Consider the following 25,018-nt stretch of genomic DNA (forward strand, 5'->3'; position numbering starts at 1 on the left):
ATTTAGAAATAGAGGGCTCGGGATTAAGGTGAGAGGGGAGACTGGTTGCATCACCATCTGGTATGGAGGGGAGGGGCCACTGCACAGGATCAGAGCTGCAGAAAGTTGTAAACTCAGCCAGTTCCATCATGAGCACTATTCTCCCTAGAATTGAGGACATCTTCAATTGGCAAAGCCTCATTAAGACAGCTTCCATCATTAAGGACCCCCATCACCAAGGATATGCCCTCTTCTCATTGCTACCATCAGGGAGGAGGTACAGGAGCCTGAAGACACACACTCAACATTTCAAGAAGTTTCTTACCCTCCACCATCAGATTTCTGAATGGACAATGAACCCACAAAGACTACCTCACTATTTTAAAATCTCTTTTGCACTACATATTTAATTTCATTTTCTATTTTTATATATACTTTTCATAACAAGTTATAGTTATTTATTATTATTTTGTATGGGAATGTTGTGCTGCCCCAAACGACAAATTTCACAACATATACCGGTGATATTAACCTGATTCTGATTCAGATTCAGATTCAAATGTATTCATCACGTGTACATCGAAACATGCCGTGAAATGTATCATTTGCATTAACAACCAACACAACCTGAGGGTGTGCCGGCAACAGCCCACAAGTGTCACCACACATTCCTACACCAACACAGCATACCCACAATGTTCGGCAGAACTACACAAACAACAACAAAACAAAACAACAACAGCAAAACTTGCTCCTCTCCCATCCCACCCACACACTTACTCTAAACATTCAAAGTACATTTATTATCAAACTACGTATACGTCACCATGTACAACCCTGAGATTCATTTTCTTGTGGGCATTCACAGTAAATACAAAGAAACAGATATAACAAGCAAAATAATCATAATAAATAAGGAATCAATAACGAGAACATGAGATGAAAGTTGAGACTATGGGTTGTGGAAACAGTTCCATGATGGGGTAAGTGAAGTTTCAAAGGTACATTTAATGTCAGAGAAATGTATACAATATACATCCTGAAATGCTTTTCTTCACAACCATCCATGAAAACAGAGGAGTGCCCCAAAAAAATGAACGACAGTTAAATGTTAGAACCCCAAAGTCCACCCCCCCAGCTCCCTTCCCTCCCGTGCGTAAGTGACAGCAAGCAATGATCCCCCCTCCCCCCACCGACAATAAAAAGCATCGGCGCCCGCAACCGAGCGCTCAAGTGTGAGCAAAGCAACAGCAAAGACACAGACTTACAGTTACCCCAAAGACTGCTCATTCACCCGGTATTCAACACATCACAGGCTCTCTCCCTAATAAGGGAGAAAGAGATGTCTTCGGTTCACAGCGAGTGGGGAGACATAACAAACAGCTCATTGGTTTACAATGTTAAAAGTCTGTTAAGTTGCTTTTTTTGAGCTCTGTGCCCAAAGATCTCAGGTCTCCAGGCACACAGCCATAGATATTCCGGCTCCCCCGGTGACACCGACCCTCGATCCACTCGTGTCCAGAGCCCCGAGATGCTAGGCCTCCAAAGCTGAGCCAGACTCTTAGGCCGAGCCCTTCACATGCCGAACAATGGACAGTTATGAAACCCCGAGAGCAGGTCCCATTCCTGCAAAGAACCATAGTCAGCGTGTAACTCCAGGTCAGGGTCTTCAAAAGGATCCTGAAAGGGAAAAATAGAGATATTAAAGATGGGAATAGAACTGTTTCCGAAGATGTAAGCAAGGAGACACCATTTAGTACCATCATTACTCCGCTCTGCCTTTGTATTTGAGTGAAGTTATCCCCTCTGGATCAAAACCCTGGTGGTTGAGGGGTAATAACTGTCCCTGCCCTCTACCATACAACATTCTCAAACCTGAAAACATGGATGAACCAGGAGGTGCACTCCCAGCTGAATCCAGGACTGCAGCATCCAAATCAGGTTACCCCGATCAAAGCAGGAAATGAATTAAGGATATCAAGCGACAACAGGAATCTCCCAGATAAAGGAAGGTCAGCGAGCCCCTGGTGGGCAATGAATCTTGCCTGACAAATCTGTTGGAATTCTTTGAAGAAGTAACAAGCAGGATTGACAAAGAGAATTGGTTGATGTGTACTTGGACTTTCAGAAGGCTTTTAAGATGCCACACATGAGGCTGCTTAACCTGTAATGAGCCCACAGTATTAAAGGAAGGATTCTAGCATGGATAAAGCAGTGGCTGACTGGCAGGGGGCAAAGAGTGGGAATAAAGGAAGCCTTTTCTCACTGGCTGCCGATGACTAGTGGTGTTCCATAGGGATCTGTGTTGGAACCGATTCTTTTAATGTTATACGTCAATGACGTTCGATAAAGGAATTGTTTGTTGGCTTTGTTGCAAAGTTTGTATTGACCATTTATCAACGGAACTAGGTTAGGAAACTGTCTACACAACTCATAATTAAAGGAAGGTCACATTTTATTGTCTCTGCACAAACAACAATGGAACTATGTTGATGCTGGGCCAACAACTTAGAACATGAATTCTACTGTTCCCTTTGTACCAATATACGCTCAGACAACTTGTCCAATTTATAAAACTGAAATAGGGGATCTCTGTTGGCCAGATGATCGATCCTTTCTTCTCCCAGACCCTGGTGTAGGGTTTCTTCCTCTCAATGGTGATTCTCTGGAGTTACCACTGCTAGCGCAATTGAAGCGTCCACTTTTATATTCATTTCTTATCAATTTAAATGACCTTTAACACCTTTTTATTGGCTCTGCTCCAGGTCAGCATCCATTAATGCCCTCTTTCCAGCAAGTGACAACCAGTAATTCATGTCTTTTTGTTTTCAATTAACAACGAGCAACGTGCTCAATTCATGCAAAATGGATACTGACTCCAACAGTCAAAAACCTGCATGTTATATCCAACCAAACAACATCTCCATTATAGGCACCCAATTGCCCATCTACCATAAACACAGCCTGGGCAGGGTGAAAAGCATTATCAAGGATGCATCTCACCCTAACCATGGACTTTTTACTCTCCTCCCATCCGGTAGGCGCTACAGCAGCCTCCGCTCCCACACCAGCAGGCACAGGAAGAACTTCTTCCCTGAGGCTGTGACCCTGCTGAACCTCACATCGCAGCGCTAAGCAGTATTGCACCCATATTGTACTGTCTCAGTACTTTTATATTTGTGTACTGTAGCACTTTTTATTTGCAGTTATTTTGTAAATAACACTATTCTTTGCATTCCTGGTTAGATGCTAACTGCATTTCATTGGCTTTGTATCTGTACTCGGCACAATGACAATAAAGTTGAATCTAAACTAATTTCCATTCAGAAATGATGTCTAGTCCAGCAGATTACCTAGAGCATCATCGTGCCTTCTTTAAAACACTGATCAAGCCAAGCAACTAACACACAAAATGGAGAACGTATGCCATGGCCAACAGTTTGCAGATTATATGAAGGTAGGTGGAGGGGCAGGAAGATTTGAGGAAGTAGAGAGGCTACAGAATAACTTAGACAGATTTGGAGAATGGGCAAAGAAGTGGCAGATGGAAAATAGTTTTGGGAAGTGCATGATTATGCACTTTGGTAGAAGATATGAAAGGGTTGACTATTTTCTAAATGGAGAAAAAATACAAAAAACTAAGGCACAAGTGGACTTGGAAGCCCTGTGCAAGATTCCCTAAAGGTTAACTTGCAGGTTGAATCAGTGGTGGGGAAGGCCAATGCAATGTTAGCATTCATTTCAAGAGGACTAGAATATAAAAACAAGAATGGAATGTTGAGTCTTTATAAAGCACTGGTAAGTCCTCACTTGGATTATTGTGAGCAGTTTTGGGCCATTATCTTAAAAATGATGTGCTGGAGAAGGTTGAAAGGAGCTTCACGAAGATGATTCCGGGATTGAGCAGCTTGTCACATGAGGAGCGTTTGATGGCTCTGGGCCTCTATTCTCAGAAGAATGAGGGGTGATCTAATCGAAACCTGTCGAATGGTGAAAGGCCTTGACAGAGTGGATGTGGAGAAGATGTTTCCTCTGGTGGGAAAGTCTAAGACCAAAGGACACAGCCTCAGAATAGAGGGATGTCCTTTTAGAACGGATATGAGGAGGAATTTCTTTAGCCAGAATGAGGAATATGTAGAATTCTTTGCCGCAGGCAGCTATGGAGCCCAAATCTCTATGTATACTTAAAGCAAAAGTTGATAGATTCTTGATTGGTCAGGCCATGAAGGGATACAGGGAGAAGGGAGGAGATTTGGCTGAGAGGAAAATTGGATCAGCCATTATGAAATGGGAAAAGCAGACTCGATGGGCCAAATGGCCTAATTCTGCTCCTATATCTTATGACCTTATGGAATGCTGTCCAAAGAGGAAGTGAGGATGCTGTGTCAGTTGTGACTGTTGTTCAAGGCTGTGAGAGATGAGAGAAAGTAACTTATCCTACAAAGTTACATTCGATAGCATGAATTTTGCGTCAATATTTCATTGTTACCACATACAGAGAGATAGAGAGACAATAGAGGAATCATTCTCAGCTGTGTACAGATTACTGGAAATAAGTCACATTTCTGGTGGAGTTTGTGCAGAGAGGATGATCTGGAGTTTGGAATTGGTGCTGGGTCTGTTCATAACCACACCATGGAATCACAGTTTCAACAAGCAACTTTCCATTGCTTTACATTGTTTGTGTGATGATCCAGATCTGTGCCGGCCCCTCTACAAAGACAATAACATCCAATTCGAGGTGAGTTATTTTATTTATATTTATTTAGGTACAGCACAGAACAGGCCCTACTGGCTTAACGATCCGCGGCACCCAGCAACCAACTGATTTGAACCTACCCTCATCACAGGGGAATTTACAATGGCCTATTAACCTACTAACCGGTTATGTCTTTGGAAGGTAGGAGGAAACTGGAGCACCTGGAGGAAACCTACACACATGCAGAGAGGAATATTCAAACTTGCCTCTAGAGGCTGGAAATGAACTCCAAACTCTGACAGCTATGCTACCATGGCTCCCCATTTGAGTTCCTGTGTGTAAGATGCTACCTCTGGTTAAGTTACGTTCCAATGGAACATTGATAGGATGCAGGCTGGGCTGACACGTGGTAGGTAGTGTTTAATGTGGACCAGTGTGAAGTGATTCACTTTGGAAGGTCAAATTTGAAGGCAGAATACAGAGTTAATAGCAGGATTCTAAAAAAGTACGGAGGAACAGTGGGATCTTGTGATCCATATCCCTATATCCCTCAGTACTGCTGCATAAATTAATAGTTTGGTTAAGGTGCGTTGTGTGTTGACCTTCGTTCGTTGAAGGATTAAGTTCAAGAGCCACGAGGTAATGTTGCAGCTTTAAAAAACCCTGGTTAGACCACACTTGGAGCATTGTGTTCAGTTCTGGTTGCCTCACTATAGGAAGAATGAGGAAATTTTAGAAAGGATGCAGAGGAGATTGACCACGATGCTGCCTGGATTAGAGAGAACCGTACTCTCTCCATTCCTGTTCACCCTGTACACATCAGACTTCCAATATAACTCGGAGTCCTGCCATGTGCAGAAGTTCGCTGATGACACGGCCATAGTGGGGTGTGTCAGGAATGGACAGAAGGAGGAGTATAGGAAACTGATACAGGACTTTGTGATATGGTGCAACTCAAACTACCTGCGTCTCAATATCACCAAGACCAAGGAGATGGTGGTGGACTTTAGGAGATCTAGGCCTCATATGGAGCCAGTGATCATTAATGGAGAATGTGTGGAGCAGGTTAAGACCTACAAGTATCTGGGAGTACAGTTAGATGAGAAGCTAGACTGGACTGCCAACACAGATGCCTTGTGCAGGAAGGCACAGAGTTGACTGTACTTCCTTAGAAGGTTGGCGTCATTCAGTCTGTAGTGAGATGCTGAAGATGTTCTATAGGTCAGTTGTGGAGAGCGCCCTCTTCTTTGTGGTGGCGTGTTGGGGAGGAAGCATTAAGAAGAGGGACGCCTCACATCTTAAAAAGCTGGTAAGGAAGGCGGGCTCTGTCGTGGGCAAAGTGCTGGAGAGTTTAACATCGGTAGCTGAGCGAAGGGCGCTGAGTAAGCTACGGTCAATTATGGAAAACTCTGAACATCCTCTACATAGCACCATCCAGAGACAGAGAAGCAGTTTCAGCGACAGGTTACTATCGATGCAATGCTCCTCAGACAGGATGAAGAGGTCAATACTCCCCAATGCCATTAGGCTTTACAATTCAACCGCCAGGACTTAAGAACTTTTTAAAAGCTATTATTAATGCTTTTTGAGATAGTGATTTAGATGCATATCATATTTTTTACTGAGTTAAGTATTGTATGTAATTAGTTTTGCTACAACAAGTGTATGGGACATTGGAAAAAAAAGTTGAATTTCCCCATGGGGATGAATAAAGTATCTATCTATCTATCTATCTATAAGGACAGTTTGAGTGAGCTAAGGCTTTTCTCTTTAAAGTGAAGGAGGATGAGAGGTGACTTGATAGGGGTGTACACTGATAAGAGGCAAAGAGTTTGGAAGAATGAAGAGGGGTCTTATTGAAACCTACTGAATATTGAGAGGCCATGATAGTGTGAATGTGTGGATGATGTTTCCTATAGTGGGGAGTCTAGGACCAGAGGGCACAGCCTCAGAATAGACACCCCTTCAGAACCGAGATGAGGAGGAAGGAGATTCTTTAGGCAGAGGTTAATGGATTTCATTGCTACAGATGACTGTGGAAGTTAAGTCATTCACTATATTTAATTGAAGGTTAATAGGTTCTTGATTAGTCAGGGCTTCAAAGGTTACAGGGAGAAGGCAAGAAAATGGGGTTGAGAGAGATAATAAATCAGCCATGATAGAATGGTGGAGTAGACTCAATGGGCAGAATGGCCTAATATTATCCTCCCATTCAATACTATCCAATTCTTGTTAGCTGCCACCACAATCCCTTCAAGGAATGTTAGTGGAGCATGGTAGCACAGTCGTTAGTGCAATCACAGTCTGCAAATGGGATGCGATTCCAGCTGCCGTCTGGAAGGAGTTTGTAAGTCCTCCTTGTGATTGTGTGGTTTTACTCTGGGTGCTTTTATTTAGTTTAGGTTGGAATGGTGTTTGGGGCAGATATTATGGGCTGAAGGGCCTGTCCCTGTGCGGTACTGTTCTATGTTAAAGAATCCTAGAGAACAGCAGCACAGAAACAGGCCCTTTGGTCCATCTAATCCATGCCAGACTATTATTCTGCCTGGTCCCATTGACCTTCAACTAGAGCATAGTCCCCCATCCATCCATGTACTTAGCCAAACTTCTCTTAAATGTTGACATTGAATCCACATCCGTCACTTCTGCTGGCAGCTCGTTCCCCACTCTCACCATCGTCTGAGTGAAGAAGGTCCCCATCATGTTCCCCTTAAACATTTCACCTTTCACCCTTAACCCATGACCTCTGGTTCACATCGCACCCAACCTCAGTGGAAAAAAACCTGCTTACATTTACCCTCTCTACACCTCTCATAATTTTGTATACGTATACTGTATCAAATCTTCTGTCATTCTCCTAAATTCTGCAGAATGAAGCCTTCGTCTAATCAACCTTTCCCTACAACTCAGTCACAGCAACATCCTAGTAAGTTTTCTCTGCACTCTTTCAATCTTGCTGATATCTTAGGTGGCCAAAACTACACACAATACTCCGAACTAGGCTTTATCAACGACTTATACAACTTCAGCACAACATCCCAACTTCAGGATAACATCCCAACTCCTGTAATCAATACTTTGACTAACAAAGGCCAATATGCCAAAAACTCTTTACGACTCTGTATACCTGTGATGCCACTTTCAAAGGAATTATGGACCTGTATTCCCAGAGCCCTTCATTCTAACAAACCTAAGTTCCCTACTGTTTACTGTGTAAAACTTACCCTGGTTGGTCCCAGCAAAATGCAACACCTCACTCTTGTCTGCATTAAATTCCATCTGCCATTTTTCCGCCCATTTTTCCAGCAGATCCAAATCCTACTTTGATAGTCTTCCTCACTGTCCACTAAGCTCCTAAATTTGGTGTCATCCACAAATTTGCTGATCCAATTTATCACATTACCAACCAGATTTGTTAAGGTTGTCATAGCCATGATGAAGGGGAGGGGTTGTGGGATAAGCTCCCACTAACTATTAAATCTTACCAATGGCATGCATCTCAAATAGTCTCTGACATCCAAATCCAGCTCCTGGCCTTCACGTGTGATTTAGCTACTAAGCCTTGCAGAAAGCCTTCTACTGAAGGGAGAAGGGGAAAAGGTGGGTTACTGGTGCCTTAAAACCAGTCACTATGGGTAGATGGGCCTCATCAGCCATGGTTGACAGCTGATCTCGGAGAAGGGAAGCTCTGATCTCAAACCTCCTCTGCCTTGTGGAAATAACCACTCACAGGGAAGGCTTCCGGGGTAAACCCTGAGTAAAAACCCAGAACTGGAGTCCCTAAGGCAGTCCTGTGTTGAGTTCAATGCTGATTGGTAGCTCTTGCATTGCTGGTGTGACCACACTTTATCGGTTTCTGCCGTTCCTTTGGATTTATCAGCTGCACGAAGAGGGGAAGCCTGTTACATGGACAACAGCCTGCTCTCCACATCATACTGCCCTGGCTTGTGTAGATAGCTAGGATGCAATGTCCATGGCTTACCCTGTCCAACATGGCCTCCATCCAGCTCATTGATATATATGAGCCAGCATCCCTGTGAGTGAGTCCTGATCCTTGTGAAGTTCCTCTGCACTGTGTTCAGTTATACAAATCTATATTGCTGTATGGGACATTGATGTCTTCATTACCTCAGATGGTAGCTTTGTTTTTATTCAAGGTATTTGCCTTTCACTTTGGGGATGCCGAATTGAAGCACTATGATTGGTCAAAGATTACAACAATTGTAATCCCTTCAGATATGGATCTCCATGCTGTCTGTACTGCACATGCAAATAAAGCTCGAATCGTCTTGAAAGGTAACTCATTTTATCCCTGTTGATAGAGTGGATAGTTTGTGATTATAAGCTCGAGTTCAGTTTATTGTCAGCAACTGTACACATGGACAGTATACCACGCATTAGGGTTAGAAACAACGCTTCTCCAGACCAAGGCACACAGCACAGTACATATAATTCACACACAACCGTACACATGTATACCCCCAAGTAAAGCAATATTCCTCCAGACCAAGATACAAAGCACAGTACATGTAACTCACATACAACTGTACACATGTGTACCATCAATTAAAACAATGTTCCTCTGGACCAAGGTGCACAGAACAGTACATATAACTCACACACATAACCCATAAAGTAATATTACTTTAAATTCACAAATAAAAATGTGTATTTATGACACAAGTTGAAAAGTAAACAGTATAACGCTACTGTCGCTTCATAGGTGATGAGACCTGGGTGGTAGCAGGCAGTTCAGTAGTCTCATGGCCTGGAGGGCCAGCTGGTGGCGTAGTGGCATCAGCGCCGGACTTCAGAGCGAAGGTTCCCGAGTTCGAATCCAGCCGGCTCCCTTGCACGCTTTCCATCCGTGCTGGGTTGTGTCGAGCTCGCAACTCGGCCTCGTAAAAACAAGAAAGCCTGCTAAAAAAAACACCATTGCGACGACGTCCCGATGACTCCACTCGGAGTTAAGGGCTTTCTTCTTCTTCTTTCTTCATGGGCTGGAGGGAGGAGGGGAGAAAGCTGTGTCCCATTCTAACAGACCTTGTCATAATACCACGGTACCTCCTGCCTGATGGGAAGGGGTCAAACAGACTATCTCAAAGAGTCATAGAAATGTACAGCACAGAATCTGGCCCGTTAGCCCATTTAAATCATTTAAACTGCCTAGTCCCATCTACCTGCACCTGGACCATAGCCCTCCATAACCCTACTATCCATGTACCTACCCAAAGTTCTCTTAAACGTTGAAATTGAGCTTACCTGCACCACTTGTGCTGGCAGCTCGTTCCACACGCTCACTACCCTCTGAGTGAAGAAGGTTCCCCTCATGTTCCCCTTGAACTTTTCACCTTTCACCCTTAACCCATGACACCTGGTTCTAGTCTCTCCCAGGCTCAGTAGGAAAAGCCTGCTTGTGTGTATCGCTCATAATCTAAAGATCTAAATGATGAATAAATGTTAAGGTGTAGAGATGGGTGGCTCAGTAAATCTTATCTTTCACGGCTGTGCAAAGCATCAGCTTCTGACAAGATGGAAATGGCCCTGATCCAAGTGTTTTGCTTCACTGCTGCAGTGAAAGATAGGAGTCCAGTAGACCAGAAGATCAAAGGAGCAGAACAAGGCCATTCAGCCCATCAAGTCTTCCCTGTACCGCTCTAACATTCCCTGGAAGTACCTTGGTGTCAGCAGCAAGAATTGGAATGTACATAATTTGGAAATATATTTTAAAAATTCCATTAGACATAGGAGTAGAATTAGGCCATTCAGCTCCACCATTCTATCATGGCTGATTTATTATCTCTCTCAACACCTTTCTCCCGCCATTGTCCCGTAACCTTAGATACCCTGACTAATCAAGAACCTATCAACCTCTGCTTTAAATACACCCAATGACTTGGCCTCCACAGCCACCTGTGGCAATGAATTCCACAGATTCACCACCCTCTGAGTAAAGAAATTGCTCCTCATTTCTGTTCTAAAGGGGCGTCCTTGTATTCTGTGGCTGTGCCCTCTGGTCTAAGACCAGAACACATCCTCTCCTCATTCACTCTACCTGGGCCTCTCAAAATTTGGTAGGCTTCAATGAGAACTCCACTTATCCTTCTAATCTCCAATGTGTACAGGCCCAGAGCCATCAAATGCTCCTCATTGGGTAACCGTTTCATCCCTGACATTATTCTCATGAACCTCCTCTGGAATCTCTCCAATGCCAGCACATCTATTCTTAGATAATGGGTCCAAATCTGCTCAAATAGTCAAACCTACTGCTGTCGATCTGAAGCCATGTGGATGCCAGCATGGAAACAGTAATATTCTGTGAAGTAATAATTGTGTCATGAGAAATTTAATCAGATGCGACCAACAGATTGTCTGCAATAGACTGCAGTCAGTAACTGTCAAACTGATCACCTGATCACAGTCAGTGAGCTTGGTACTGTCCATCCAATCACAGTCAGTGAGCTCGGTACTGTCCATCCAATCACAGTCAGTGAACACTGTACTGTCCATCCAATCACAGTCAGTGAGCTCGGTACTGTCCATCCAATCACAGTCAGTGAGCTCGGTACTGTCCATCCAATCACAATCAGTGAACACTGTACAGTCCATCCGATCACAGTCAGTGAACACTGTACTGTCCAGCTGATCACAGTCAGTGAACACTGTACTGTCCAGCTGATCACAGTCAGTGAACACTGTACTGTCCAGCTGATCACAGTCAGTGAGCTTGGTACTGTCCATCCAATCACAGTCAGTGAGCTCGGTACTGTCCATCCAATCACAGTCAGTGAGCTCGGTACTGTCCATCCAATCACAGTCAGTGAGCACTGTACTGTCCATCCAATCACAGTCAGTGAACACTGTACTGTCCATCCGATCACAGTCAGTGAACACTGTACTGTCCATCCAATCACAGTCAGTGAGCTCAGTACTGTCCATCCAATCACAGTCAGTGAGCTCAGTACTGTCCATCCAATCACAGTCAGTGAGCTCGGTACTGTCCATCCAATCACAGTCAGTGAACACTGTACTGTCCATCCAATCACAGTCAGTGAACACTGTACTGTCCATCCGATCACAGTCAGTGAGCACTGTACTGTCCAGCTGATCACAGTCAGTGAACACTGTACTGTCCATCCAATCACAGTCAGTGAACACTGTACTGTCCATCCAATCACAGTCAGTGAGCTCGGTACTGTCCATCCAATCACAGTCAGTGAACACTGTACTGTCCATCCAATCACAGTCAGTGAACACTGTACTGTCCAGCTGATCACAGTCAGATAAACACTGTACTGTCCAGCTGATCACAGTCAGTGAACACTGTACTGTCCATCCAATCACAGTCAGTGAGCACTGTACTGTCCAGCTGATCACAGTCAGTGAACACTGTACTGTCCATCCAATCACAGTCAGTGAACACTGTACTGTCCAGCTGATCACAGTCAGTGAGCACTGTACTGTCCAGCTGATCACAGTCAGATAAACACTGTACTGTCCAACTGATCACAGTCAGTGAACACTGTACTGTCCAGCTGATCACAGTCAGTGAACACTGTACTGTCCATCCAATCACAGTCAGTGAGCACTGTACTGTCCAGCTGATCACAGTCAGATAAACACTGTACTGTCCAACTGATCACAGTCAGTGAACACTGTACTGTCCAGCTGATCACAGTCAGTGAACACTGTACTGTCCATCCAATCACAGTCAGTGAGCTTGGTACTGTCCATCCAATCACAGTCAGTGAACACTGTACTGTCCATCCAATCACAGTCAGTGAACACTGTACTGTCCATCCGATCACAGTCAGTGAACACTGTACTGTCCATCCAATCACAGTCAGTGAACATTATACTGTCCATCCAATCACAGTCAGTGAGCACTGTACTGTCCAGCTGATCACAGTCAGTGAACACTGTACTGTCCATCCGATCACAGTCAGTGAGCACTGTACTGTCCAGCTGATCACAGTCAGTGAGCACTGTACTGTCCAGCTGATCACAGTCAGTGAACACTGTACTGTCCATCCGATCACAGTCAGTGAGCACTGTACAGTCCAGCTGATCACAGTCAGTGAACACTGTACTGTCCATCCGATCACAGTCAGTGAGCACTGTACAGTCCAGCTGATCACAGTCAGTGAACACTGTACAGTCCAGCTGATCACAGTCCTCCTATTTTGCCATGACGAGCCCACTCTCGGGTTGTAGGAGCAACACCTCAGAATCCCTGTACGTCGCCTCCAACCTGATGGTATGAACATCAGTTGCTCCTTCCGGTAAATTTTCCCTTCCCCTTACCTCTTCTTCTGTCTCCACTCTGGCCTCCTTCCTCTTCTCCTCATCTTGCCTATAACCATCCCCTGGGACCTCTCTTCCTTCCTTTTCTCCTATGGTCACCATTTCTCTCCTATCAGATTCCTTCTTCTCCAGAACTTTTCCTTTCCTACCCACCTCGCTTCACCTATCACACTCCAGCTAGTACTCCTCCCCCTCACCCCACCATTTTGTTCTGGCGTTTCCCCCCTTCCCAGAGACGTCGATAATTTGTTCATTTCCATAGACGCTGGCAGACCTGGTGAGTTCAGCATGTTGTATGTGTTGCTCTGGATTTCCAGCACTTCTGGAAGTTCATGTATTCAATCTAACCCTTCCCTCCATTTTTCCATCGTCTGCCCTGGGACTTTTGTCCTTGGAGCAGGTGGGTGATCTCACCGAGGTGTATAAAATCACGAGGGGCATTAGGGTAGTGTGGTTAGTATACGTCTGTTGCAGCTTGGGATGCTGGTGTTCAGTTGTACGTGAGGAGTTTCAAAGTTCTTCCCCTGACCGCGTGGTTTTCCTGGATGCTCCGCTTCCCTCCACAGTCCAAAGACATACTGGTTAGTTGGTTAATTGGTAAACTGTCTGGAGATTAGGTTGGGTGGTTTGCTGGGCTGGTTCCGCGCGGTATCTTTAAATAAGTAAATAACTAAGGCTGGTTGCCATTGGTAATTTTCTCAAAGTGAGGAAGTCTAAAACCAGAAAACATAGATTTAAGGCTGTCAGTTGTGTGTGGAAGACACAACCATTAGACATACTGTAGAAGTTGAATCAGGCCATTTGGCCCCTCAACTCTGCTTCACCATTCCGTCATTGCAGATTTACTGTCCCTTACAACCTTTGTGAGAGTAAACGTTCGGCACGGACTAGAAGGGCCGAGATGGCCTGTTTCCGTGCTGTGATTGTTATATGGTTATAATCCCATTCTCCTGCCCGTCTCCTGTAATTCTTGACACCCTGACTAATCAGCAACCTGTCAAACTCCACTTTAAGTATACCTGATGATTCGGCCTCCACAGCCGTCCGTGGAAAAGGATCCACCACCCTCTGGCTGAAGAAATTCCATCTCATCTCTGTTTTAAATAGACATTCCTCTATTCCGAGGCTCTGCCTTCTGGTACTAGGCTCCCATTATAGGAAACATCCTCTCCACTTCCACTCTATCTAAGCCTTTCGATCTTAGTGTCTCAGTTTCAGTGAGATCCCACCTCCTTCATTCTTCAAAACTGTGAACACAGGCCCAGAGCAACCAAAAGCTCCTCATATTTTAACCCTTTCATTCCTGGAATCACTGTCACAAACTTCCTCCAATACCAGTGAAAGCGATAGGCAGTGGCAATTGCACAAATGGATTGGCGTAGATAGGCATCTTTGTTAGCGTGGTTGAGCTGGGTCGTACCGTGTAACTCAAGGGCTCATTGACTCTAAATTACATATTGCAATGTTACTGGAAACGATTCAGGAGGAAGTTGTCGTCATTGCCTGTGTTGTCCTGCTGAACATTGTAGGCATGTTATGGTGATGCCCAGTTGTGTGGTGACACTTGTGGGCTGCCCCCAGCACACCTGTGGAATGAGAATGAGAATCAGAATCAGGTTTCGTATCACTGCCGTATGTGGTGAAATGTGTTGTTTTGTGGCAGCAGTACATTACAATACATAGTAATAAAATCTATAACTTACAACAAGAAGTATATGATTAAAAAGCAAACTAAATTAAACAAGCAGTTCAAAACAAGAGGGGGACAGTGTTCATGGGTTCATTGTCCATTCAGAAATCTGATGGTGGAGGAGAAGAAGCTGTTCCTAAAATGGTTACTAGAATTAAACACACTGCCACGTTGTGTCCACTGCAGCCACCAGGTCTTGGTGAAATATATATCCATTCTTCCACACCCCCAACCACCATGACTTTATCTTCTCCTGTTTGTCATCTTGTGTGCAGACACTTCTAAGTCTCGTGTCACTTTATGGTCAAGAAGGTTCTTTGTTGGTCAGAGTCAACCATGGATGATACATCCTTTCTGTTTTACGCATGCCATACACAATATGGAGAGGGTCAGTTCTGTGCTATAATCTTTTTATATTCTATGTTTTAATTCTCTCTAAACTGTGTTTCTCTCTGCCCTCCTTCAGGTGACTTGTCAATCAACCACTTGATAAACAACAAATTTCGAGACACTTGGATTAAATTCATTCTAAGGTTCATAAAACAGGCATATATGGATGGAATTTATTTAAATGTCACGGAGAAAATTGGAAAAGGGTCTTATCTTTATCACAAAGTAACCGAGACGGTTAGAGAAATTTCATCACATTTCTGTGAAGAACTACCTGGATCTCAGGTAAAAAAAAGGCCAGAAATTTCAGACTTTTAGCCCAGAATGATAGGAATCAACTCCACACAATACAAACAAATCTTCTTAGCTGAGTTCAAAGTTCAAAGTAAAGTCAAAGCACGTACATGACACCTTATTTTTTTATGTATGTAGAGATGCAGCTCAGAATCCTTCTGGCCCTTTAAGCTGTACCATTAACAACCCTGATTTAACCCAGGCCTAATCACAGGACCGACTAACCTACTAACCAGTATTACTTTAGACTGGGAGGAAACTGGAGCACCTGGAGAAAATCCATGCTTTCCACAGGTAGGATGTGTAGATTCCTTACAGAGGACACAAGCATTGAACTCTGAACTCTAATGGCCCAGGCTGTAATACATCACACTAACTGTGAAGACACCATGAGGTCAGCCATACTACCCCGAGATTCATTTTCTTGCAGGAACTCATAGTAGAACAAAGAAATACAATAGAATCAATGAAAAATGATACACAAAAACTGACAATAATCTGCAAAAGACATACCGTTCAAGAAGAAAATAATAATAACAATAATCCAAGGCTTATTGAGAAAGTAAGGAGGCATGGGATCCAAGGGGTCATTGCTTTGAGAATACAGATTAGCTTGCCCACAGAAGGTTGCAGACGGGTCACATTCTTCATGGAGGTCGGTGACCAGTGGTGTGTCTCAGGGATCTGTTCTGGGACCCCTTCTCTTCATGATTTTTAAAAATGACCTGGATGAGGAAGTGGAGGGATGGATTAGTAAATTTACTCATGACACAAAGGTTGGAGGTGTTGTGGATAGTGTGGAGGGCTGTCAAAGGTTACAGCGGGACATTGATAAGATGTCAAACTGGGCTGAGAAGTGGTAGATGGAATTCAACCCAGATAAGTGTGAGGTGGTTCATTTTGGTAGGTCAAATATGATGGCAGAATATAGTATTAATGATAAGACTCTTGGCAGTGTGGAGGATCAGAGGGATCTTGGGGTCCGAGTCCATAGGACGCTCAAAGCAGCTGCGCAGGTTGACTCTGTGGTTAAGAAGGCATACAGTGTATTGGCCTTTATCAATCGTGGGATTGAGTTTAGGAGCCGAGAGGTAATATTAAAACTATATAGGACCCTGGTCGGACCCCACTTGGAGTACCGTGCTCAGTTCTGGTCACCTCACCACAGGAAAGATGTGGAAACTATAGAAAGGGTGCAGAGCAGATTTACTAGGTTGTTGTCTGGATTGGGAAGCATGCCTTATGAGAATAGTTTGAGTGAACTTGGCTTTTGCTCCTTGGAGCAGCGAAGGATAAGAGGTGACCTGATAGAGGTGTACAAGATGATGAGAGGCATTGATTGTGTGGAAAGTCAGAGGCTTTTTCCCAGGGCAAAAATGGCTAACACGAGAGGACACAGTTTTAAGGTGCTTGGAAGTAGGTACAGAAGAGATGTCAGGGGTAAGTTTTTTACACAGAGAGTGGTGAGTGTGTGGAATGAGCTGCTGGCGATGGTGATGGAGGTGGATTCGATAGGGTCTTTTTAGAGACTCCTGGACGGGTACATGGAGCTCAGAAAAATAGAGGGCTATGGGTAACCCTAGGTAATTTCTAAAGTAAGTACATGTTCGGCACAGCTTTGTGGGCCAAAGGGCCTGTATTGTGTTGTAGGTTTTCTATGTTTCTATAATAATAAATAGTCAAGTTCAAGCTTATTGTCTCTCACCATATGCATATTTATCAGCCAATGGACCAAGGTGCACAACACAATTCATATAACTCGCAAACACAGAGAGTAATATTAGCATAGATACATTAAAATGTAATGAACTACGTTCCAGAAGAGTGGCAGTTAGCATAAGGTGTATATACGACTCAAGTTTAAAAAGTACAGTAAAACGCGACTGGTGCTTTATCAGTGATGAGTTGTACAGTCTTTGAAAGCGAGTCCATGGGTTGTGTTCAGTGATTGGTTCAGTGTTGACAAGAGAGTGCTGATGATGGGAATTTAGCAGAACACCAATAACTGGGTGGCTAAGTACAGCTCCAGCACCATATACAAGTTTGGTGAAGACACTACTGTTGTGGGCTGTATCAAATACGGGAATGAATCAGCATACAGGAGGGAAATTGAAAACTTGGCTGAGTTTCAATCTCAATCAATGTCAATAAGACCAATGAACTGATTGTGGACTTCAGGAGAGGGAAACCAGAGGTCCATGGACCAGTAATCATCGGAGGATCGGAGGTAGAGAGGGTCACCAATCCAAGGTTCTTTCAGAAGTCGGGAATGAGGCAAAAAAACTTGTTGCTTCATGATCATTTTATTAAATATTAATAGAGCAAAGGAAAGTTGAAATAGAGAGGAACAGGAGGGCTTAAAGACCAAAATAAATTTGATGACACTGGCCAACATGGGGCTATTTTTATACCCATAGGTAAAAAACATTCAATTATAATTTGTATGTAAATGTCAACCAATGAGAAAGCCCTAATTCAAATAGTGCAGCACCAAGAGAAGCTTCCAGAATCATACCAGTGTAACCATTAGGGAAACACCGAACAACTGCATATACACAATGTGACCACTAGGAAGCATACTAGGCAGTTATTTGTATATAAGTAATTGTATAAAATACAAACAGATAATTAATTATTAAAGTACAAAGAAAATAACAGTCTAATCTAACAGTAAACAATTGGTTCCAACAACATGGTACTGCCACTAAATCAACAAATTGGTGGAGACAAGAGCTCCTGGCTGCATGTCATTTCAAAACCTCTCATACTGTCCTATCCATCCTCAGCCTCTTCTGCTACCGAGCTGAGGAAGAGCACCTCATATTCCACATGGACCACCCAGATCCCTGTGATGTGAACAGTTTCTCTATTCACTTCTACTCTGTTCCATTCTCCCCTTCTGATCCACCTACAGCCCCTCTTACGTCTCAGTACCCTGCCCTCATCCCCAGTCATCCTGTTCTTTCTGTCCCCCAACTTATTTTATCCGCCCATCACCAACACAACACACTCAGGCCATAAGACCATAAGACACACTATTGGAGGAGAATATTTGGCCTATTGAGCCCACTCTACAACTCCTTCATGGCTGATTTATTATCCCTCCTAACTCCATTCTCCTTTCTTCTTCCCGTAACCTTTGACAACCTTACAAATCCTGAACCTATCAACCTCTGCTTTGAATATACCCATTGACTTGGCCTCCACAGCCATCTGTGGCAATTAATTCCACAGATTCACCACCCTCTGGCTAAAGAAATTCCTCCTCATCTCTGTTCTCAATGGATGTCCCTCTGTTCTGAGTCTGTGCCCTTTGGTCCTAGACTCCTCAACTATAGGAACAGCCTCTCCAAGTCCACTCTATCTAGATCTTTCAATCTTCATAAGTATCGGTGAGATCCTCCCCTAATTCTTCTGAACTCCAGTGAGTAAAGTCCCAGAGCCCTCAAATGCTCCTCATACATTAACCTTTCTCTTCCCAGAATCATTCTCGTGAACCTCCTCTGGACCCTTTCCAATGCCAGATAAGGGGCACAAAACACCTCACAAACAAAAAAGACTTCATTTTTGTAAATACGGTATATAACTATTGGTTGTTAACACAAATGACATATTTCACTCCATACGTCATATACACATAACAAATAAATTTAAATCTTGTATCTTGAGTCTTGAGTTACTGAAGACTTCCATTGTAAATAATAAAATGAGATTGATTTCTTGTTGTTTTTTGGCCCTCAGATCTCCTTTCACGTACCTTGGTCTCCACACTGCAAGAACGAACAATGTTATGACTTTCTAGCAATTTCAAAAGCCTGTGACATTTTATTTGTGGCATCCTACGACATTCCAAATGACCTGCGGGATGGTTGTGTTGCAAGGTCAAGTGCTCCCTATCACCGGGTTTTATCAGGTAGGTTCAATGAGACCCTCAGCCTCAGCCTCACCCTCTCACAAAGCTGACTGAGATCCAATTTATACAATTTGTCCTTTCAGGAATTTCGGATTATATCAGACTGGGCATTGACTCCAGAAAGCTGGTGATGGGCGTTGCTTGGTACGGTTATGACTACACCTGCAAGCGCTTTCTCGGGGTAAGATGCTGATATTCAAGTTCATATTTACCATCATTCAACCATACACATGTATACAGCTAAATGAAGCATCGTTCCTCTGCGGCTAGGATGCTAAACACAGTGCATACAGTCACACACAGCGCATACAGGCACTCAAGGCCACACACAGTGGAACACAGTCACACATGGTGCACACAGTCACACAGAGTACATACGGTCAAACTATGCATACAGTCACACAGTGCATGCAGTCACACTCAGTGAGTACACATTCACTCACAGTCACACACAGTGCATAGTCACACATAGTAAACAGTCAGACACTGCACACACTCACACAGTGCATTCAATCACACACAGTACATAGTCACACACAGTACACAGTCACACACAGTGCATAGTCACACATAGTACACACAGTCAGACACAGTGCACACAGTACATACAGTCAAACTTTGCATACACTCACACAGTGCATGCAGTCACACTCAGTGAGTACACATTCACACACAGTACACACAGTGCATTTAATCACACATAGTACAGTCAGACACAGCACACACAGTCACACAGTGCATTCAATCACACATAGTACAGTCATACACAGCGCACACAGTCACACACAGTCAGAGACAGTGCACACAGTCACACACAGTACACACAGTGCAGTAATACATCGTGCATACAGTCACACACTGTACACACAGTTACATAGTACACACAGTCACTCACAGCGCAGACAGACACTCAAGGTCACACATGGTGCATATACATATATACTCAAGGTATATATACTGAAGATGGCAGAGTTTGTCATTGAAACGTCAGTCAAAATTGACACCTGTACCCGGCTGGAAGCCCATGAAGAGTTTATGCATCATGTACGCTGGGGAAGCACTAGATCCTTTCTCAATATTAGCACCAGTCTCTGATTAGCATCCTCTGATAGTCAGAGGCTTTTTTCCAGGGCTGAAATGGCTAACAGGAGAGGGCACAGTTTTAAGGTGCTTGAAAGTAAGCACAGAGGAGATGTCAGGGTAAGTTTCTTACGCGTGGAATAGGCTGCCGGCGACGGTAGTGGAGGCGGATACGATAGGGTCTTTTAAGAGACTCCTGAACAGGTACATGGAGCTTAGAAAAATAGAGGACTATGGGTAACACTAGGTAATTTCTAAAGTAAGTACATGTTTGGCACAACTTTGTGGGCCGAAGGGCCTGTATTGTGCTATAGGTTTTCTATGTTTCTATTTTTATCAGAGTCACTGGAATGTGTGGTGACACTTGTGGGCTTCCCCAGCACATCCTTAGATTGCTGTGGTTGTTAACACAAATAAATATGTATTCCTGTAAATGTTTCGATGTGCGAGTGATCAATAAACTTGACTTTTGAATCTTGTTCACAATTTGTCCCTGTTTAACCCATAAAATCTCAGCCTTTCCTGTCCATGCACCTGTCTACCTCTCTTCAAATAGTAGTTGTACCTGCCTCAATCACTTCCAAAGTTCAAAGTAAATGTATTCTCAAAATACATATATCTCACCATCTACAATCCAGATCCCTTTTCCTGTGGGTGTTCACAGTAAATACAAACAAAAAACACAATAGAATCAATGAAAATCCACACACAAGCACTGACGAACAACCAATGTTCAAATCATGCAAATACAAAAATAAAGTAATAAATAAATAAGCAATATATAAAGAAATTATAAGAAATAAAATGGATGATCTTGAAATTCAGCTACAAAGTGACAAATGGCCATCTCTGAAACTTGGCTAAAGGATGGCTGCCATTGGGATCTGAAAGTCTAAGGATATACGGTGTATCAGAAAGATGGGTTAGTAGGCAGAGGGGGTTGTGTGGCTCTGTGTATAAGAAATAATATTAAATCATTAGAAAGAGATGATATTGGATTGGAAGGTGTAAAGTCTCTATGGGTTGAGTTAAGAAATGGCAACCCTAGTGGCAATTGTATACAGGCCTCCAAACAGCAGCCAGGATGTGGATTACAAATTACAGCAGGAGATAGAAAAGGCGTGTCAGAAAGCCAATGTCATGGTAATCGTTGGGGATTTTAACATGAAAGTGGATTGGGAAAACCAGGCTAGTACTAGCCCTCAAGAGAGAGAATTTGTAGAATGTCTAAGGGATGGCTTTTTAGAACAGCTTGTTGTTGAGCCCACTTGGGGATCAGCTGTGCTGGATTGGGTGTTGTGCAAAGATCCGGAGGTAATAAGAAAGCTTAAGGTTAAGGAACCTCTAGGGAACAGTGATCACAATACGAGGGGTGATTGATAAGTTTGTGGCCTACAGTAGAAGGAGTCAATTTTAGAAAACCTAGCACAGTTATTTTTCAACATAATCCCTTCCTACATTTACACACTTAGTCCAGCGTCATGGAGCATACGGATCTTGGACCTCCAGAAAGTGTCCACAGATGGGTGATTGATAAGTTTGTGGCCTAAGGTAGAAGGAGATGAGTTATACAGCTCTCGTTATATGCACATGCAGGTCAACTCTTTGAGTGATTATGCAGAAAGTTTGAAGTCAATAATGTATCGGGGTGATTGGTAAGTTCATGGCCTAAGGTAGAAGATGAGTTATTAACTTCAAACTTTCTGCATAATCACTCAAAGAGTTGAACTGCATGTGCATGTAACAAGAGCTGTATATAACTCATCTCCTTCTACCTTAGGCCATGAACTTATCAATCACCCATTTGTGGACACCTTCTGGAGGTCCAAGATCCGTATGCTCCATGACGCTGGACTAAGTGTGTAAATGTTGAAAAATAAATGTGCTAGGTTTTCTAAAATTGACTTCTTCTACCTTAGGCCATGAACATATCAATCACACCTCATATGATCAAGTTCACTTTGAAATTTGAGAAGGAGAAACTAAATTCCAATGTGTCAGTATTTAGTGGACTGAAGCATATTACAATGGTATGAGAGAGGACCTGGCCAAAGTTGACTGGAAAGAGACACTAGCAGGAAGGACAGCAGAGCAACAATGGCTGGAGTTTCCGCAGAAAATGAGGGAAGTGCAGAACAAGTATATTCCAAATAAGAAGAAATTTTCATATGGAAGAAGGGCACTACCATGAAGTCAGAGCCAAAGTAAAAGCAAAAGAGAGGGCATACAAGGAAGCCAAAGCTAGTGGGAAGATAGAGGATTGGGAAGCTTTTAAAAACTTTCAGAAGGAAACTAAGAAGGTCATTAGGAAGGAAAAAGATGAATTATGAAAGGAAGCTGGCAACTAATATCAAGTAAGATACTAAAAGCTTTTTTAAGTATATAAAGGGTAAAAAAAGAGTTGAGGGTAGATATAGGACCAATAGAAAATGATGATGGAGATATGGTAATAAGAGATGCAGAGACGGCAGAGGAACTGAATGCACATTTTGCATCAGTCTTCACAGTGGACGACATCTGCTGTATACCAGACATTCAAGAGTGTCAGGGAAGTGACAATTGTGCAGTGAAAATTACAACTGAGAAGGTGCTCAGGAAGCTTAATGGTCTGATGGTGGATAAATCTCCTGGACCTGATGGAATGCACCCTCGTGTTCTGAAGGAAGTACCTGGAGAGATTGCAGAGGCATTAAAAATGATCTTTTAAGAATCGATAGTTTCTGGCATTGTACAGGATGACTGGAAAATTGCCAATGTTACCACTATATAAGAAGGGTAGGAGGCAGCAGAAAGGAAACTATAGACCTGTTAGACTGATATCAGTGGTTGGGAAGTTGTTGGAATCGATTGTTAGGGATGAGATTACGGAGTACCTGGAGACACATGACAAGATAGGCCAAAGCCAGCATGGTTTCCTGAAAGGAAAATCCTGCCTGACTAACCTACTGCAATTTTTTGAGGAAATTACAATCAGGGTAGACTAAGGAGATGCAGTGGATGTGATGTACTTGGATTTTCAGAAGGCCTTTGACAAGGTGCCGCACATGAGGCTGCTTAGCAAGATAAAAGCCCATGGAATTACAGAGGAGTTACTAGCATGGGTGGATCATTGGCCAGTTGGCAGAAAACAGAGAGTGGGAATAAAGGGATCCTATTCTGGCTGGCTGCCGGTTACCAGTGAAGTTCCACAGGGGTCGGTATTTGGACCGCTGCTTTTTATGATATATGTCAATGAGTTGGACTATGGGATTAATGTATTTGTGGCTAAATTTGCCGATGATACAAAGATAGGTGGAGGAGCAGGTAGTGTTGTGGAAACAGAGAGCCTGCAGAAAGACCTAGATAGTTTAGGGGAATGGGCAAAGAAGTGGCAAATGAAATACAATGTTGGAAAGTGTATGGTCATGCACTTTGGTGGAACAAATTCAAAATGCAGAGATGCAAAGGGACTTGGGCATCCTTGTGCAGAGTACCCTAAAGGTTATCCTCCAGGTTGAGTCAGTGGTGAAGCAGGCCAATGCAATGTTGACATTCATTTCTAGAAGTATAGAATTTAAGAGCAGGGATGTGATATTGAGGCTCTGTAAGGCACTTGTGAGACCACACTTGGAATACTGTGTGCAGTTTTGGGCTCCTTATTTTAGAAAGGATATACTGACATTGGAGAGAGTTCAGAGAAGGTTCACGAGAATGATTCCAGGAATGAAAGGGTATGAGGAATGACAAATGTCTGGCAGCCCTTGGGCTGTATTCCCTGGAGTTCAGGAAAATGAGGAGGGATCTCATTGAAACATTCCAAATGTTAAAAGCCGTGAACAGATTAGATATAGCAAAGATATTTCCCATGGTAGGGGAGTCTAGGATAAGAGGGCACAACTTCAGGATTGAAGGACATCCATTTAGAACAAAAATGCGAAGAAGTTGCAGCTATATAGGACCCTGGTCAGACCCCACTTGGAGTACTGTGCTCAATTCTGTTTGCCTCACTATAGGAAGGACATGGAAACCATAGAAAGAGTGCAGAGGAGATTTACAAGGATGTTGACTGGATTGGGGAGCATGCCTCATGAGAATAGGTTGAGTGAACTCGGCTTTTTCTCCTTGGAGCGAAAAAGGATGAGAGGTGACCTGATAGAGGTGTACAAGATAATGAGAGGCATTGATCATGTGGATAGACAGAGGCTTTTCCCCAGGGCTGAAATGGCTAGCATGAGAGGGCATAGTTTTAAGGTGCTTGGAAGCAGGTACAGAGGAGATGTCAGTGGTAAGTTTTTTACACACAGCGTGGTGAGTGTGTGGAATGGGCTGCCGGTGGTGGTGGTGGAGACGGAAACGATTGGGTCTTGTAAGAGACTCCTGGATGGCTATATGAAACTTAGAAAAATAGAGGGCTATGGGTAACGCCTAGGTAGTTTTAAGGTAAGGACATGCTCGGCATAGCTTTGTGAGCCGAAAGGTCTGTATTATGCTGTAGGTTTTCTATGTTTCTAAATTACTTTAGTCAGAGGGTGGTAAATCTGTGGAATTTACGAGTGGCTGTGGAGGCCAAGTCATTGGGTGTATTTAAGACAGAGATAGCTAGGTTCTTGATTAGCCGGGGAGAAGGCAGGGGAGTGGGGATGACTGGAAGAATTGGATCAGCCCATGACTGAATGGCGGAGCAGACTTG

The 25,018-nt window shown here is 43.5% G+C and overlaps 1 protein-coding gene across 1 annotated transcript in view; it reads left to right on the top strand.

Annotated features, from left to right (window-relative positions):
* LOC140737425 (di-N-acetylchitobiase-like) overlaps nucleotides 1-25,018 on the top strand; it is a 61,793-nt gene that overhangs the window by 30,775 nt on the left and 6,000 nt on the right. Inside the window, exons 3-4 of the mRNA XM_073063911.1 lie at nucleotides 19,098-19,269; nucleotides 19,353-19,450. Of these exons, the coding sequence (XP_072920012.1) occupies nucleotides 19,098-19,269; nucleotides 19,353-19,450 (270 nt within the window). The remainder of the gene's footprint in view (nucleotides 1-19,097; nucleotides 19,270-19,352; nucleotides 19,451-25,018) is intronic.

Source organism: Hemitrygon akajei, chromosome 12 (assembly GCF_048418815.1).
Source record: "Hemitrygon akajei chromosome 12, sHemAka1.3, whole genome shotgun sequence".
Taxonomy (NCBI): Eukaryota; Metazoa; Chordata; class Chondrichthyes; order Myliobatiformes; family Dasyatidae; genus Hemitrygon; species Hemitrygon akajei.